The sequence below is a fragment of the Mesoplodon densirostris genome, chromosome 16 (genome assembly GCF_025265405.1).
Source record: "Mesoplodon densirostris isolate mMesDen1 chromosome 16, mMesDen1 primary haplotype, whole genome shotgun sequence".
NCBI classification, from domain to species: Eukaryota; Metazoa; Chordata; class Mammalia; order Artiodactyla; family Ziphiidae; genus Mesoplodon; species Mesoplodon densirostris.
The window spans coordinates 65,902,196-65,920,504 of record NC_082676.1 but is presented as its reverse complement, the minus strand read 5'-3'; the positions used below and the strand labels follow the sequence as shown (position 1 = coordinate 65,920,504).

Here is an 18,309-nt window from a genome sequence, read left to right as displayed (position 1 = left end):
CCTGCCATTTTGAGAGTTTACTATCAAAACCTTTTCTGTTTAGGGCTTCCCTCGTGGCACAGTGGTTAAGAATCTGCCTGCCAATGCAGGGGACACGGGTACAAGCCCTGGTCCGGGAAGATCCCACATGCCGCGGAGCAACTAAGCCCCGTGTGCCACAACTACTGAGCCTGTGTGCCACAACTACTGAAGCTCGTGCGCCTAGAGCCCGTGCTCTGCAACAAGAGAAGCCACTGCAATGAGAAGCCTACGCACCGCAAGGAAGAGTAGGCCCCGTTCACCGCAACTAGAGAAAGCCCGTGTGCAGCAACGAAGACCCAACGCAGCCAAAAACAAAAAACACTTTTCCGTTTAGCGCAATTATTCCTGGACAGACAGATGTTATAAATATTTAGCAACTGCAGAACTTTCAACTAGGAAGTGTCCACTGTAAAGTAAATCAAAACAACTAAATCACAGCCCACGAGACACCGAGCATCGCGAGGCCAGCCAGGTGCCCATATACAACCGGGTTTCCACCAGCACCAGCATCTCCTTGAGTGAAAACCCATGAGACACCAGGAACGCCAAGAAGAGTCAGCGACGATGAGACTCGCGGGGAGGGAAGAGACCCGAAGGAGGGCCGCAGGGAGTTGGGCACAGCACACCTCGCGAGCAGAACCCTCACCTCTTGATGAGCTTGATGGACCGGAAGGCTTCGTCCATGTCCCCGACAGCCAGGAAGAAGGTGAAGTTGAGCATGGCATCCCGCGTGGGCTTGTCACAGTCTTCTAGCCCCACGAAGTCCCGCAGGGGCCTCCTGCCCACCGTCTGGGGGATGTGCTGGGACCCGGAGTCCACCTGGTCCTCGAGGTCCACTTCTCCTGGCTGAACGACAAAGGGCACTGTTTATTTGTGGATCCCTGCAAAGCCAGGGCCCACACCGGGTCTCTCCCTGGGGGTACTCGTCAGCTGCAGGGACCCTCTGCACACAGACCCCATATTCAGCAATGCTCTCGGCAAACACAACACACGTCTGCAGGCCCCTTGAAGTTACCAGAACTTGGGGCTCTGGCTTCAGACAGCGGGTGACGCAGGCTGTTGACACACAGGGACCTGCCGGCTGCTAAGGCACTAACATCAGCTGCTCAACAGCCGTGAACAGGTGCGAAAATCCCTACCTCCCAAGGCCGTTTGTAAAATTCCTAGAAAGAGCTTTTACTATCAAGTCAGACCTGTGTACATGTGCAGAGGGTATTAAAGTCGATGCCAGCATCACTGCAGGTAGAAGTTTCCAAAATGTAACCTGGATTAGTGGTGGTGAGCCCTCTGCTGGTGCTTCTCAGAACCTTCACCTAGTGCAGGCCCCCCCCCCGCCACACCCTCCCATGCAGGCAGAGGAAGGAAATCCTGTGGTCCCAGCACAAGCACAGTTTAGTGCACTGTCTGGACCATGACTTCTGCACCAGCTCCAGCCACAAATCCTTCTCAAGTCCACTTCCCTCCTCCCAGCTAGACGGGGTTCCATGCCCTCCACTCGCCCCTGGGCTGGACCCGCACACACCCACCTCGGTCTCCCACCTGGCTTGCTCTCTCTCTGCAGCATCCATTCGTCTGATTACACAGGCTCCCCCATGTAAAGAGAGGTCATGATCCACCTCCTTGGATCCCACTCCCCCACCCTGTCAGTTTTGTATCTGCTGTGACTCTGACTCCTTCACCACCTGCCTCTGACTCAGTTCCCAGCAGCTCCTGTGTCACGGATCCTTCTGAAGTTCAACTGTAGCCCCCAACTTTGGGGGCACTTGATCTGGGCCTTGAAACCCTGGTAGGATTCATCAGACCCAGGTGTGGACGCGGAGACCCTCCAGGCACAGAGCAGAGCATAAGCAGAGGCCTGGAGCAGCCCTGGTCAGGGTCTGTGGCCAAGTGGCCGGGTCACATCCGGCAGGAAGCTGAGTCCTCAAGTTTGGGCTGATTTTGCACTCAGTGGGAAACCTTCAGAAAATGTGGACACAAAAACCATGGTGGGGGGCGCTTGCTGTCTGCTGTGGTTTCACAAATCACGAGACAGCAGCCTGACCTCCGTCAGCCTTGCTGTGGGTCTGATGCCCCGTCCTCATTAGAGCCCTGCTCCCCGCAAGCACATGCGGGAATTCTCACAGAAACAAGTGCACCCGCGGTCACGGCTCATGGTGCCCCCTGCCTGCATTCGCCTTGGGTTCTGCTCTCGAGGGGATGAGCCACCTGCCCTGGACACACGTGGGAGCTGGAGGCCCAGGGCTGTTCGACTGACACCACACCCTTGAGTGTGCGGACGGGAACCTCGGGACGCCAGGTGCTTCAGGGAAACAGGCTGAGTGGGCCCCTCCTCTCCTGCACTGAGAGATCAAATGAATAAGACTTCCTGTGTTGCAAACACAGGTAAGTGAAATACTTCCTCACCGCAAGCATCAGGAGACAAGACTGTTCGTGCTGCCCTAACGAGGAGCTGACGCCGTGCCAGGCCCCCGACAAAGCTGGAGCATGTGAGGCGGGAGGTGTCAGCACACAGACAGCTGTCACTTAAAACAAAGAAAACCACATCTTGGGGCAACTGCAAAGCTCAGGTAACAGGGAGGAGCATCACCCAGGCCTCTGCTGGGCCAACAGCTCCGAGTGGGCGCTCACGGGGAAGAGAGCTGAGGGGCTGGCAGAGGGGAGGACGGTGCTCAGACTGCGGGAAACAAGCCCAGGCGTGAAGACGTGGGAAACGCCCGAGAAGGAGTTCAAAGGCTGTCCCTACGTTTTGAGTCTCAAATCAAAGAGAAATGAAAACGTATAAAAGCACTAAATAAGAATGAAATTCAGAAAAATGCTGGTCTGGAGGCACTGGTCTATTCAAAAGAGGTAACTCAGAAAACCTGCATGGACGGAGCGCAGGGGCTCCTGGAATCGAAACCACACAGCCTCACAAAGTTCACTGCATCGAATCACAAGTCAAAATGCCGAAAAGACTATTCGCTGCCAACCTCGATGGCTGGGGATACTGTTCCCAGGGGCAACCCTGGCCTGTGGTCTCAGGGGGGCACGTTGCACGAGGACTTCAGCACAGCCTGAGACCCACAGACCCACACGGCTCGCCCTTGACAGTCACAGAACAAAGAGCAGACAGCCCACCCTGGGCCTTCCTGCCAAACCTCTTCAGGTCAGTAATAACCCTGGGAGGGGCCCGGGGAGACCTGAGTCCTGGCTTCTGAGCAGACAGCCGTTCACACAGGCAAGGGGCCTCAGCTCCGGAGCCGGCAGAGATAGCCAAGCTCAGATGGCATGTCCGCCATCTCTGGGGGTCCTCTGGGGTCTGCCCTTACCTCTGGCTAAAAAAGGAACACTTGCTAACTGCAGAAAATACAGAGTTCACGTTTAGGGTTGATTTTAAATCACCCTAGGCTAAGAGCCAAAAAAATCCAAGTAAAAGTCTACATACTTCAGTCCTTCTTCTGACACGACAGTAAAGAAAGACGCAGCAGGGGAGCCCAAAGAGCTGACGAAGGGGAGGAGTCTGCAGATTTTACGAGAATAGGAGCAGCAGCGGCCAGCGCATTTGCAGTCCTGCAGAACGGAAGGCATGAACGACAGGCTGTGGCCTTCAGGTCCCAGCGCAGCTGCGCCTCCTTTGTGCAGGCGGTGTGGGCGCCCGGCTGAGAACAGGTGGCTCAACCAGTGTTTCAACTGGTCTGGGCATTCCGCCACCCCTACCCCCCAGATGCACCCACCCCGTGATCAGCACGGCATCTCGGGGCAGAGGATGGCTGATTTCAGGTCTAGGAGGGACCGTGGGGACTTGGAGACCAGTTTCCAGGGAAGGCAAGTAACTCATCCAAAATACCCTTGTTGGCGGTGGGGGAGGGGGTGGGTGGCGTGTGCTGAAAACAACCCTGTTTGATCAAAAATTTAAAAACACACCCGTGGGACTTCCCTGGTCGTCCAGTGGTTGGGACTTCGCCTTCCAATGCAGGGAGTGTGGGTTCGATCCCTGGTGGGAGAGCTAAGATCCCACATGCCTCAGGGCCAAAACACCAAAACATAAAACAGAAGCAATGGTGTAACAAATTCAGTGAAGACTTTAAAAACGGTCCACATCAAAAAAAATAAATAAAAATAAAAAAATAAAAATAACCAGTGTATGTAACGCACACACACGTAGGCAAAGGACAAAACCTCTCCTGAAAGGCTGCCTGCCAGCCTTTCCTAGTGACCATCTTTGGGGGCTGCGAGCACGGAGATTTGCAGCATCCTTGGTCTTTATTTCTATACTTGAAGCTTCTGAATTTCCTACAGTGAATATAGGAATACGTACTTTTAAAAAACCAGCTAGAATTTTAAAAAAGAAGACAGGAAAGTGGAAGGGTACGGTGCCTTTGGGGGACGCCGGAAGGGACAACCCTCAGCAGCGCTGCTGCCTGCCTGCCTTTCCCCACACAGAGACCTCGGATCTGCAGGAACCTCAGGCAACAAATAAGGGCACACAGTTTGCTTGTTTAACGAAAGAGCCCCAGTGGGGAGGAGGGCCTGAGACACGGCCACGCACGTGGAGGCTCCCACCTTTCTCGTGAAGTAATAATGGGGCACTTGGATTCCCAGGAGCGTCTGGAAGACGGGAGGCCGGGGGAAGCTGTCCTGCAACAGGAAGCCGTGCTCTTCAGAGACGAAGAATGACAGGACCAGCACGTCTGCCTGCAGAGGGAGACGTTCTGTCTTAGTTTGGCAATAACTTTCCTGAACCTCACCCAATCCCATTTTCACTGCTGAGATATTTACATAAAATACAAAGAAAGTAGAGGGGCCAACACACGGGAACACAGATAACCCCCTTCCTCCTCGGGGCACACAGCAACCACACCAGGCTCCGCTCTTCTCTGACACCCCTCCTGGAGGACGCACCTCGTCCGGCCTGGGAGCCACTAGACCCATCTCGCTGATCTTGTGGCAAAAACTAACCCTTCCACCCGCACTGGTGAGTGAAGCTCAGGAGCTCCCCTGTTTCAAGAGTAGCCCCTTCAGTTTCTTGACTTTGACATGGAGACTCTGCTCTGCTCTCAGGGAGGGATAGCGGAGAGGGCGGTGCTTGGCGGGACCCTGTCCTGCAGGACTCGGCCGCGGACCCTTCTGCCCAGGAGACGCGGAGGCCGAGGGGCTGGTGGCTGCCCTGCTGTGTGAGTGCCTGTGTCTCCTCACCATCTTCACCCAAGACCAGGAGCCCTTTGCCGGCCATGCCCCCACCCTCCAAGTGGGAGCAAGTGCCCCCAACTTGCTCTTCACCAGACCCTCTCTCTCGTCTTCGAGTCTCCACTCCAGTGACACAGATGCCAACAGCGCTCCTCTCGCCACTCATATTTCAGACCCAGAGACCGATCTGCTTCTGAAAACGTCAGGGTGTGGAAACCCGCTGCTGGTAGCCTCAGGGGATCCAGCCTCTCACGTCCTGGAGGGAAGTCCCTTTGGCAGGGACACAAGTCACCTGAAGCTCTAGGGCCGGCCAGCCTTTGCTGACCTACTGAGGAACCCTAAGAAAGATCCCTCTGGGTCACAGAGGCGCATGCAGCCCCCAGGCTTTCTCAGGGATCGCTGGGTGTCCTGCAGGACCCAAGATTTGGAAAGTGTTGGAGTCCTGGGCCCGAGAGTCACGAGTTTTGGGGAGGGAGGCCCTGCAAAGCCGGGGGTTGGGGTGGAGACAGGGGCAAGGGGGCCAATTGTTCGGGGGATGACTGAGGAGTCGGCCTCAGTAACTGGACCCCACAGGACGAGCTGACATCAAGGGGTAAGTTCACGTTAACTGTTTTGATAAAGAGCTCTGAACCGCCGAGAGAAAATGGCACGTGACAGAGGGTGGGGCCAGCCCTCAGTGTCAACCCAGAGGGGATAGGTGTCCCCTGGCATCCTGGGGATGGGCGCTCGCTCTCCTGAATCCATTCCCCAGGACTTCCCTGTGGACCATGTTGCGAAGACAGAGCCTGCCACGTCCCCACCAATCTAAACACAAAAGCGACAGCATGTAGTACCGTGGGGTCTGTGCTGGCATCGCCCAGGGCCTTCCCGTCCGTTGGCTGCAGCGGGGCGCCCGGCACTTCCCGCATGGCTTCACACACAAACAGCCTGGGCTCACTCTGATCCCAGAAGTGGCTCACAGGCACGAGATTCATCAGCCTCTCATCTGCGAGGGCCTGGCTTCTGAAAGAGAGAGACGGACCCTCACACACGTGGTACATCAATGTCCTGAAGAATGCATACCCGCCCAATGCCCCACTGTGTTTTCAGAAACACTCTCCACGCCAAGAGACGCTGATGGGCCCTCTGTGCCCCAAGACTCAGGCTGCCCTTGTGGACACTCGAGTTGCAGCCCTTTCAGAAGCTCGAGTTCCAACCCCATGACTCCAGAACCTTAGAACCTGGAAAACAGATTAGAGACTCAAATCCACCCCAACTGACCAGGGGAGTTTGTTTCTATTTCACCTCTGGTTTACACCACTCGTGATCTCTGAGCTCTTCCAAGGGTGAAGTAAACTTAGCAACAACCTGCCTCGAAGCCGATAAGTAACTGAACATCGTTTTCAACATTTTTTCCAACAAAATCCTCCCAAACCACAATCTTACTTCTTAGTCTCCTGTCCATTAAAGGGCAACGTCTCTCTCTGATCTATCTGTCCCCTCTTGAAGTCGAGGATGGTCACTGTGTCCATTTCCACGTCGTAGAAGCAGATTCTGGAATCGGGGCTGTTGTCAGCCTGGGGAAGAAAGAGCTGGAGCTCAGGGTACCCGCCCACTGAGAGCGACACGCCTGGAAGAGATGCCCAGGTCATCCACCCGGCTGCTCCCATGAGTAGGCCTCCAGCGTTCGTAATTCGAACGTCAGCTTACTTTCATCCTGCTGAAATGGCTATGATTTACTACTTTCTAATTTCAGAAAACTGAAGACAAATTCTCAGACTGTGCAGGTCGACTATGGCTGTCTAGCTGTTCTTAATACAGATTTGATCGTGATGTCATCTTACCTGAGGTGGATTAACCATGGCGACAAGGAGGGACCGAGATTCTGATAAACTAATTCTCACACAGGTGAGTAAAAATGAAGTAAACGCCATAGAGAAGCTTCAGAAAAGCTGAGAAAAGGGAACCAGCTTGGTTGTTGGGGCAAAATGCCAAGAACTGTTAAACCTTTATTCCCACAGATACCGGGATGGTAAAGGGACGTGCTTACTTAAGAAAAGAAAGGCAAGAGAATGAAAAATTACTGATATCTTAGACAAAAGAAAATACTGTAAGCTTAAGAGCAATGGAAGAAATCACAAATTAAAAATCATCAATAGGTTTGACTAAATAAAAATGCAAGCTTCTAGTCATCACAATTCGCTAAGCAAAATGACAAACAACGAAGCGTCTGGGACACGTTAAGATGGGCCAGGACTCAGTCTCCACCCCAGACACCACCCCCACCCCGCCCCGGTCTGCAAGGAGAGGGGCTCCATCCCATCCTTCTCCTCCTGCTTCTCCCAGCATCTCCTCCCCTGGGGAGTGCCAGTAGGGCAGGGGAGCTATCTTTCACTGCAAGCCCCCTTAACCTAGCTCAACTTTTCTTTCTTTGATTTTTTCTTTCACCAGGGCGAGCATTCCCGACCCTGGTCTGAGCGTTGAGCTCCCTCAAGCTCGCTCTGCTCTTTAGAATCAGGCCTCCAGAGACAATGGTCACTCAGCAGTCCGTGCTTCTCACCAGCGTCCACACCCAGCACCAAGGAAAATGCCCTTCCCGGGACTGCCCAGCACCATGTCCCGATACCCTGCCTACCTCCTGTGTGGGTGTCTCCTGCCTGTGCGTGGATACCCGGGCAGTGTCCTGGCCACTGAAGGAATGAGTGACCCAGGACTGCCTGGTGTGTGGTGCCTGCCTGTCTCTCCCCATCAGCTCAGCTGCTTCCCCTCCCTCAGCCTCCCCAGGTCCACCCTGGGCCTCCGGCTGGTAGGACCCCCATCTCCAGCCAGACCTCCCGGCTGAGACTCAGGCTTGTGTCTAACTGCCCACAGGCCGCCCTTCAAATGCCTTAACTCAACAACCAGACAGGACCCCACTCCATCCCCCAAAGGCTCCTCACCCAGCTCTTCTCAGCCACTGTCCTTCCCTGCCCTACAGCCAAGTATGGCTGTGATGGGCCCCAAGGGATCTTCCACCTTGTGACAGCCCACTGACCACTTAGCCTGGGCCTCCCCCTCTGCCAGTGACCGGAGACCTTGGCGAAGCCATGCTTCTGCCACGGGGTCGCACTCTGATGCCTTGGCAGGGCTGTGCCCCCATCACTTGCCCACCCGGCGAGCCCACACCTGGGCTCAACCTCCACCTCCCCTGGAAGCCTCCGGAACTCTTGAGAGCTGTTCCACCTACCACTGACCTCCAGCCCTGCACCTCTCCTCTCAGCTCTCACCAGGGTTGTAAAAATTTACTCGAGTCTGCTTATCTGAGGGGAGGGGCCGATTCCCCCATTTAACCAATCAGTTTGTGTTTACAGTGGCCAGCAAAGTGTGTGGTACATGGAGGGCAACCAGCAATCCACTCTTGAATGAACGAGTGAGAGAATGAGTAAATAAATAAGTGAGCGAATGAGTGAATGAGTGAGTGAATGAGTGAATGAATGAATGAGTGAATGAATGAGTGAGCAAACGAATGTGTGAGTGAATGCATGAGGAGAGCGTGAACAGACACTGCCGGGTGGGAAGGCACTAGCTCCTCCAGAACAGGCGACCCAGCCACCTGCCTCCTTCACACCCACGTCGTGTGTCTCTCTAAGCAAGAGGCTCCAAGGTCCTTCCACAGTCGTCACCCGTGGTGCCCAGAGAATTTAGTCGGGTGATGAAAAGAGGCAGAAAAGGGAAGAGGTGAGGGTCTCTGCAAAGCAGAAACCACTGCTCCTGATGAAACAGGGAGTGAAGGAAGGTGGGGAGGTGAACGGTGGCCCCAGGTGCGAGGAGAGGCCAGACAGAAAGCTCCCCCACCACTCCGCCCGCTGAGGAAGGAGGGGACGTCAAGGGCGCGGGGTGTGGGGTGCAGAAGGGCCAGCTGGAGGGGTGGGACGAGCCGTGCGCACGAGGGGACCCACCTTGCTGAGGAGGATGCTGATCTTGCTGCCGCTGGCATTGCACCTGAGGGAGGCCATGCCCCCCACGCCGGGGACCAGCCCTGCCAGGCTCTTGCAGCTGCAGTGCACCTTCGCCTCTCTGTGGGGAGGGACAAGGTCTCAGTGGCACCACTGTGGGATGGCAGGCGCCCCTTCTCCTAGTGGCCTGGAACCTGGGCCCAGAGGACTGAGCTCCGCTTGGGCCCAACTGCTCTCACTTTGGTAATGTGAGACCCGGGAAATGGGCTGAGCTCAGAACATAGGGTGATTTTTTATTTTTACATTTTTTTTGTCAAGGTATAATTGACACACACGTTATCTTAGTTTCAGCTGTACAACGTAACAATCTGCTATTTGGTGGGTGAGGTTTTAAAGTTCTGTTTCTGTGAACAAACACGAACACGTATTTTGTCCCTGTCTCACACAGGAGCAGCTTATTAAGGATGCTTCATCGTCCCCACAGCACAGCCGGCCGGGGTCTCTGCTGCCCATACTTCATTACAGCTGTGTGCTTTTCCACTGTGTGGACAAGCTAAAATTTATTTAACTAATCCCCTGTTTAGTTGTTTCAGTTTGTTGCCATTAGAAACAACACTGGCTTGTAGAGGTATCTCATCATGATTTTTTTTGCTTTATTCACATTTCCTTACTTTTCCCCTAGTGTCCTCTGTCTGTCCCAGGCCCCCATCTGGGCCCCACTTGACATTTAATTGTCTCGTCTCCCTGGGCCCCTCTGGGCTGGGACAGAGTCTCCAGGCTCATTTGGTGTATTTCCTGCTTCAGTCCCAGTATCGGTCCCAGCATCATTTCTCCGAGGAGACCAGTTCCCTTTACTGCAGGAGGACTTAAGAGACCCAGATCCAGGCACAGGGTGTGCTCGTTGCTCTTGGGGTGTCATTGCCCCCAGGCCCCCACGGCTGACAGAGCCAGGCTGTGTGTGTACTGACTGGTGTGTATCCTCATAGCCATGGTAACTTTATACGCATCCACCTGCGTCTACGTGAAGCTGCACTCTGCTTCAGACTCACATCTCCACCTTGGATGCACCAGCACAGGGGTCACTCCAGCCTCCGCCCCTGCTGATCTGGAACCTCCCACCCAGGCGAGAAGCTGGCTCCCCTCGGGCCCCCATCCCATCCCTCGGCTGCTCACGTCCAGCGTGGACGGCAGTGTGGGTACTGCTCCCTGAGCCCCGTGGGAACTGACTTTGTCTGCAGAGCACATGCCGCATGCGGCCCCTTAGCCCTTAGTCTCACGGTCCCACTAGGTCCCAGGGTGACCCAGGAGGCACCTGGTTCCCAGGGAGGCAGTTCCACACACTCACGAATGGTGGGTTGTTCTGCCTCATCTGCATTCCATCCTGGGATCCCCTTAACTGATTTTTTAAATTTGCAGACATTAAGGCTCACTTTGAGCTGTAAAGTTCTATGGATTTTGACAAATGCACTGTGTCACGTGTCCATCACATAGTGATGCTGGTCCCTTACCCTTCATGCAAAGATGAAGAATTTAAATCAAGACATAAGACATTTCAAAAAAGTAAGTTGCACATTAATGTTGAAATGAGAACATAAGCAGTTTGCTGCCTCCTCTCCATTTTCTACCCACCACACTGCCTCCTGACTAACTTTAAAAATATAATACTTTTATTTGGACAAAAACTGTACCTTCGGGATAGATCAAAGCTTTTAAAGTGAGCCAAGTCTGTCCCTACAACCAGGAAATTTCCACAGATGTCAAAGAAGCATGGGTTCCCCTCTGTCTCGGAAAACGGCAGGAGTTGTTTCACAGTCCCCTGAAGAAAAAAGGAGGGAACAGGGAATTCAGGGAGGCTTTATTCACAGGGCCTGCCCTCTGCTGGAGTCTCACCCCACATGGGGAGGGGAGGACGGGGCCCTGCGCCGGGGGGATCCCTGATGCTTATGTTCAGAGGGGGAGACAGGTAGCAGCCAGGTCAACAAGCAAGTACACACGTAACTCAACCTGAGCAAGTGTAGACAGGTGACGGACAGGATGCTAAAACAAAACTATCAAGGTGGCGAGACACTGAATTCCACCTGCTTGGGTTGGTCCAGGAGGTACTGCCTGCAAGGTCTTATGTTAAAGCCCCAATGAAACTGACTGTGTGGCTAGTGTCCTCTAAGTGGTCACCCCTGGGGGAGGCTGCGAGCGGAAGGGATGGTGGTCGCGTCACGGATACGTCCATCTGTGAAAACTCACTGAGCTGCACACACAACATGCTTGCTTTCCTGTGTGTACGTCAGTAAATGCCTGAGAAACAGGTCTTTGTGGGGCAAACCTGAACTGAGACTGGAGAGAAGGAGCCACCTATTAGAGAGCTGAGTCCCGCTTTCCAGGACAAGGAGGAGCCAGCACGGCAGGAAGGAATGCGGTGGCCAAGGGGTGGCCCCCGAGGTGGGCAGTGAGCAGAGGCCAAGTGGGTAATCAGTGCAGGCCAAGGTGGAGAGTCAGATTTTGTTCTACATGAAGTTGGAAGACTCTGGAGGATTTTGAGCTACAAGTGATTTCAAATCACTTATGTTTTAAAGTGTCACTCTTACTTTAATAGCATTTTGGAAAGAGTGACCACAGTCAGGCCTGCACAGAGCTTAGGCTTTCGTGTGTCTTGTGCATGGACCGACCCTTGTCCTTGGAGCTGAGAGAGGCTCCTGGCTCAATTCAAGCAGCGCCCAGTGAGTGCCTGCCTGGTATGGCGTTGGGCTGGGAGCAGGGCACCCCAACAGTGAGTGGGCGGCAGGTGGAGGCCTGGTCCCAGTGCAGGGGGAGCGGGGAGCAGGCTGGACAACCGGGATGGGGGGGGCGTTCCAACAGAACTTAGTAGACTCCTAGTGCCAGGCACAGAGACTTGAGGAGCAGGCCAGGAATCTGCACAACCCGTCCAGGAAACTCAGGGTGAGGGACAAACAGCGTGGGGGTGAGTTCCAAGCTGAGGAATCGGATCTTCATGTTGATGCACCCAGTAGGGAGGTTAGTATACGTTTGTGGAACAAGTGAACAACAGTCACAGGCGGTGGCTCACTGGTGAGGACAGGCTCACTGGTGAGGACAGAGCGAGGGTCTCAGCCTCCTCTGCTCGACCTCTCCTCTGCCGCTCCTGACACGTTGTACGCAGTGCAAACCTGACCTCCTCTCCTTCCGCACTGCCTCAATGATATGTCCAATTCCCAACCCCTGCTTCAGAGCGCGGCCCGGGTTCCTGCCTCCGGAGCAGTGTTTCCAGCTGGCTCTGGTGTAAGCATATAGGCTGGGGGTGGGGGGGGGGTTGTTCCTGGAGAAAGAGAACCAGGACTGGTATTCTTGACATAAAAGGACCCATTTTAGCCTAAGCCATTTTGTGATCTAAGACTGGCCACAGTGCTGGTCCTAGAACAGGCCTCAGCAATTAATGATCTTAGGGAGGGAATGCAGAAACAAGGGAGGAGCAGCCTTGGGGCAGGTCCTGGTTCCTCAAGGGATATATATAATAATACACCTTTGAGTTCTGCAGGAAGTAAGGCTCCCACCCACTGACTTCAATCCACAGAGCCTGGACTCTGTTGACCTTTGCCCCAATTCTACCCTGAATTCTCCTCTGCTCAAACTCCTTTGTGAATATGCTTGTACCCTTCGCTTAAAACTTCCCCAATTTTGCTGTTCAGGGAGACACTGTTTTGGGAAAGATCCCCCGTGTTCTCCTTACTGGCCGCAAGTAATAATAAATCCTTCCTTCTCTCGATCTTAGCTTGGTTGTGTCTATTGGCTGACACCCACCGAGAGGCGAACCTGGTTTTCAGGTAACACTGGGACACCTCTGAAGGGTGTCCGAGGCACCTCACACTTGCACCCTTCCCTCCCAGCCCTGCTCTGCTTCTCTACTTTCCACCTTAAGGCTCCACAATTAACACAGACCCGCAAACTAGACAACTAGAAAGTCCTCAGTTCCTCCCTCCTACGCCAGTTGCTCACCACGCCCCTAACTGCCGACTCTGGCCTGGCTGCCTGCCCACTGTCCCACTCCAAGCCCCCGGACCTCTCACCTGTGGCCCCTCCTACCTGCCTTCACTGCTCACCAGCTGCCCTAGTCCTTCCCACACAGAAGTGATCTTCTAGGAAGAAAACACAAAACCAAGAAAAAAACAAGCCAAAACACACCATGTCACTCGGGCTCCACACTTCCTGCCTTCCAACTTCCACCTGGTCCCCTGAGGCTTTGCCTCCACGGGTGTCTGTCAGACACCAGCCCCCGCTCAGCTCCCGCCTCTCCTCGCAGTGCCCCGCAGGAAGCACGGGAACCAGCGGGGCTCTGCGCTCCGGCCTGGAGGAAGCTTCTGCGAGAACCATGAGGTACATAACGGCTGTCCCATCACCACACAAACCAGCAACAACTGCAGTTTGTGTGTGATGGATGCACGGGCAGGGAGAAAGGTCTGGAGACACACTCCAGCTTTCCGACGAGAGGAGAGGTGCTAATGGATTCCTTACACAGGCTGGCATTACTTTACTAATCACCATGGTCACATATTCCTTAAGCTAAAAATCAACAAAAAAGTCTAAACTCTAGACTGTCTGTGGTCAAACGCTCCTAAGTTCCCGCCATGATTTCCAGCTGATTTTTCGCCCCTTTCCCAGCAAGCCTTTCACCCCTTTCCCCGTATGCCTTTCACCCCTTCCCAGCAGGCCTATCATTCTTTCCCAGTATGCCTTTTGCCCCTTCCCAGCAGGCTTTTTCTTCTTTCCCAGTATGCACTTCACCCCTTCCTACAGGCCTATCATTCTTTCCCAGTATGCCTTTCACCCCTTGCCCAGCATGCCTTTTGCTCCTTCCCATCAGGCCTATCATTCTTTCCCAGTATGCCTTTTCCCCCTTCTCCAGCAGGCCTATCCTTCTTTCCCAGCATGCCTTTCGCCCTTTCCCAGCAGGTCTTTCATTCTCTCCCATTATGCCTTTTGCCCCTTTCCCAGTATGCCTCTTGCCCCTTCCCAGCATGCTCTTTGCACCTTCCCATCAGACCTATCATTCTTTCCCAGTATGCCAATCCCCCATTTTCCAGCAGCCCTATCCTTCTTTCCCAGTATGCCTTTCGCCCCTTCCCTGCAGACCTTTCCTTCTTTCCTTGCATGTCTCCACTCTCCAGCTCCGCAGGTCACCCCTCTGATAACCCAGCTGCTCCCTCATCTTTTGTTAGGAGGGCCCCTCCCTGCCTCGGCTTTATGTCCACAGCTGATGCCCCTACACAACTATCAGCAGTATGCAAGGCCCATCCCTCCTTCCCTCCAGCCTCTCTGCCTCCCTTTTGACCTGAAGCAGGGCAGGTATCTCACCAGGCCCCAGCTCCCTCCACCTGCACTTTGCCCCAGGAGGCGAGTGGGGCTGAGGGCGCTTCCCTCACTTGTCAGGTCTCTATTCCAATGCCACCCCCTGCAATACTTCCCACCCACCTCCACACTTCAGTGTGCACCTTTACTGTCTGACCCTCCTGCTAGAAAGTAGAACTGCACGGAAGTTCTTTCAGGAATTGCTGAATGCAAGAGTGGACGTGCAGGCTGTGAGGTACAAGGACACGGACATGGCAGCCCTGGGAAATCAAATGCTGGACCCCAGGAAAGAACTCAGAGCTGGACAAAGCAGTCATACTGAGGGCTAAAACCAGTACCATAACAAATGTCCTCAACCATGATGCAGAACACTGTTGCATGTACTGGGCTGAATGGTAGCCCCTGAAAGATACATCCATTTGGATGTATCTTGGAAAAAGGGTCTTTGCAGATATAATTAAGGATCTCAAAAGGAGACAACTCTGGATTAGGGTGGACCCTAAATCCAAGGACAAGTGTCCTTCTAAGACACAGGGAGAAGGCCATGTAAAGATGGAGGCAAAGACTGGAGTGATCTGTCTACAGGCTGAGGAACGCAAGGAATGCCAGCAACACCAAAAGCTGGAAGGGGCATGGGACAAATTCACCCTCAGAGCCTCAGAAGGAGCCAACCTTGCCCACACCTAGATTTAGGACTTCTGGCCTCCCGAACTGCGAAGAAAATAAATTTCTATTGTTTTAAGCCACTAAGTTTGTGGTCATTGGTTATGGCAGGCTCAGGAAACTAATACACCACGTCAGCCCTGGGGGTCCAGCAAGTGTGCCCGGGATGTGGGCAGGGTTTCCTTACTGCACACCACCCGGAGGGAACAGAATGGTGTGTTAAAGGCCTGTCATCCTGGAGGCACACATTGCTCCCATCCTGGCCTCACCCTCAGACACATGCAGGGAAAAAGGTCTGCCTAAAGATACGTCCTGAACTGACGACCCCTCAGCCCTCAAGATGCGCATTAAACACAGCAAAATTTCCTCCCATTTCACACCCCCATGCACTCAAGGTCCAGCCATGTAGTCCTTTTCACTGCAAAAGGCCACTGCCTCACCTCCTGACTTCTGAAGTCACAAGAGCTGTCGATGGAGCGGCTACCCGACAATCCATTTTTACAACCAAGCACCTAGTGGGAGCAATCTGATGTGGTTGAGTGAAGTCATTAGGCAGGCTCTGGCTTGATTTAGAGATGGCATTTTAAACTCTGCTCTAATTGTCTTTAACGTCACAGGGCACTCACTCTAGAGCAGCAATTTACCTGCCAGGTTCGAACTTGGACTCGGTTTGGCTCCACTGTATAAACGTTTTCTTCATGCATGGCTAACACTGGAGACTCACACAGGAAGGTGCCTAAAATTAAAGATAAAGGTCAGGACAGCAGCAGCTAGTCTCGTCATAGCTCCTTAGAGTTTAAGAAGCATTCTCACACGAAAACTAGAACTTTTTGTAGGGCAACTATTGATGAGAAAGACTGAAACCTAGCAGAAAAGATCTTCTACAACTAAGGATATAAAGAAGGAACCACGGTGAGACGGGTAGAAGGGGTGGAGCTGCAGTATAGTCAAGAAGTGTTCTCATGTGTGTTCCCTAATTTTCCTTGGCACCCACAACAGCCTTGTGAAAGGTGTGTTTTCTTTATCTTGCAGATGAGGAAAGTGAGGCTCTGAGACACAGGGACATGCCAGGGCCACAGCTGCCAGTGACGGCCAGGTGTGGGGACTCAGTGCTGGGCACCCTGCCCTCACCAGTCACTGATGGTCTTTCCTCTTTTCTCCCATCTAGCAGTGGTGCTTCCAGTAGCACAGCATCTATGACAGCATGATTGTTCAAGCATCTGCTTATCTTATGTGGAACTTTGGAGACCACAAGCTCTAGTCTCTGGCTCTAGACAGGTTCTTATCTAGTTAGGAAGATGATGACACACACAAAACAGAAAATAGCTCAGCACCTGTTGTGCTATCCTCTTGGGAGGATAAGTTCACCCTTGCCCCTCAAGGGGTCTATGGTAGAAGAGAGGCAAAGACGTGAATTATCAGCACAATCCAGGGCAGGGTGGGAAAAGTGTTCTAAGGGAACTTTAGGCAACAAAGTGTTAGAGGAGGAAAAAAAAAGTGAGGGAATAACATGAGGGAGAGAGGTGATAAACCTGTGGAAAAATATCCCCAGGGAGGTGTGAGGTATTCAAACAAGCACGAGGGGGCATCACCCTGGGAACAGTGCAATGACGAGTCCCCCTGTGAGGTGGGAGGGCCTAGGTCAGGATGGGTGAAGGTAAGCACTGTGCAGAAGGAGATCTTGCTGAGGAGCACGTCCTGATGGTCACTGTGCTTGGTGGGAAGATGTCCCCAAAGAGATCAGGTCTTAATCCCTGAAACCCATGAATATTAGCTTATATGGCCAAATATGTTAAGGTCTTGAGATGGGGAGATTATCTTGGATTATGCAGATGGGCCCCAAATGAAATCACAAGTGTCCCTATAAGAGAGAGGGAGATTTTTAGACAGGAACAATGTGACAGTGGAGGCAGAGACTGGAATGATGTGACCCCAAGCCAAGGATTGCTGGCAGCCACCAAAAGCTGTAAGAAGCAAGGAGCAGAGTCTTCCCTAGAGCCTCTGGGGCTCTGCCAACACCTTGATTTTGGCCAGTGAAACTAATTTTGGACATCTGGCCTCAAGAACTCTGAGAGAATAACTCCTAAACAGCCACTCGTTTTGTGGTCCTTGTTACAGCAGCCCCATAACTCATACAGACATGTGCTAAAGAGCAGAAGATAAAGTGAAACAGAGAGTCGGAGCGATGGATGGGACGGGTGGAACAGCTCTGAAGATCCATCCTGAAATTTTCAGACAGAGGTTGGCCTTGGTCGAGACCCCACGGGCTCACTGCTGTGCGTGCTCTGGGAAGTTCAGAAGTCAGGTGTGTAGCATCCCTTTCCCCGGAAAGGACTGTGGTTCTTCACACTCATGCCGACTTATTTCTGAGCTGTTTCATCATCCTGGAGCCCAGAAGGGCTGCTGGCCCCAGATCTGGCTGCACTTAACTACCTCAACTGGCTTCTATAGGGAGGCCAGGGAGGCCCTGGCTGCACAGGGCTAGAGTGGCAGCACTGGCTCTGGAAACGCAGGCCCAGGCACGAGAACTGACGTGAGGGTCTCCCCATGGCCCGGGGCCTGCCCTTTGCCCACCCCACAGGGAGCAGCAACCACCCCCATTAGATGTGAGTCCCCTTCGTGGGGCTGAAAAGACTCCTACCTGCACTTCGTAATGTAGCTCCAGAAGGCTCAAAGATCACCACCTGTTTTCCATTCCAGACGGCAACAGCATCCTACAAAGAACCACGGAAATTAAAAAGCAACCGGCCATCTGGGCCTCGTTGTCCCGAATGACCCTAACAACCGACCAGGTCTTCTGTCTACATTGATGATCCCGCCCAAGCCCATGGTCACCCTGGCAGTGACCTTGGTGGCGAACACTCCGCTGATGTACATGTCTGTACGCAGGCTGTGCGTCACCCCCGTGGACAGGAAGGACACGCTGAGTAGGTTCGGGGAGACCTGCACCGCGGCCACCTGCTGGTGGAAGTGGGACGACATGGCCTGCTCGCGGAGGATGAGCACGGAGCTGATGCTGTTCACTGCCAGGAGGCTCTTCCTGGAGCCCCACTTCATTCCCACGTTGAGAGACAGAACCCAAGGTGCGAACAGAAAGGAGAGGTGCAGTCAGAGCAACGTTATAAGTACGAGGATTCATAAACAATTTCCAAGCACTATTTCTTCTTCTTGTTTAAAAACATGATTTAAAAAACTTATAAGTATAAAA

General features: G+C 53.4%; 1 protein-coding gene across 10 annotated transcripts in view; it reads right to left on the bottom strand.

The window, feature by feature from the left end:
- Window positions 1–18,309, bottom strand: part of IFT140 (intraflagellar transport 140) — a 71,718-nt gene that overhangs the window by 32,560 nt on the left and 20,849 nt on the right. For all 10 annotated transcript variants that reach the window (XM_060079437.1, XM_060079434.1, XM_060079430.1 and 7 more), the window contains 9 exons: window positions 17,949–18,152; window positions 17,743–17,815; window positions 15,746–15,837; window positions 10,790–10,917; window positions 9,105–9,222; window positions 6,613–6,743; window positions 6,021–6,189; window positions 4,564–4,695; window positions 668–867 (listed from right to left, as the gene is read on the bottom strand). In XM_060079437.1, the coding sequence (XP_059935420.1) occupies window positions 668–867; window positions 4,564–4,695; window positions 6,021–6,189; window positions 6,613–6,743; window positions 9,105–9,222; window positions 10,790–10,917; window positions 15,746–15,837; window positions 17,743–17,815; window positions 17,949–18,152 (1,247 nt within the window). The remainder of the gene's footprint in view (window positions 1–667; window positions 868–4,563; window positions 4,696–6,020; window positions 6,190–6,612; window positions 6,744–9,104; window positions 9,223–10,789; window positions 10,918–15,745; window positions 15,838–17,742; window positions 17,816–17,948; window positions 18,153–18,309) is intronic.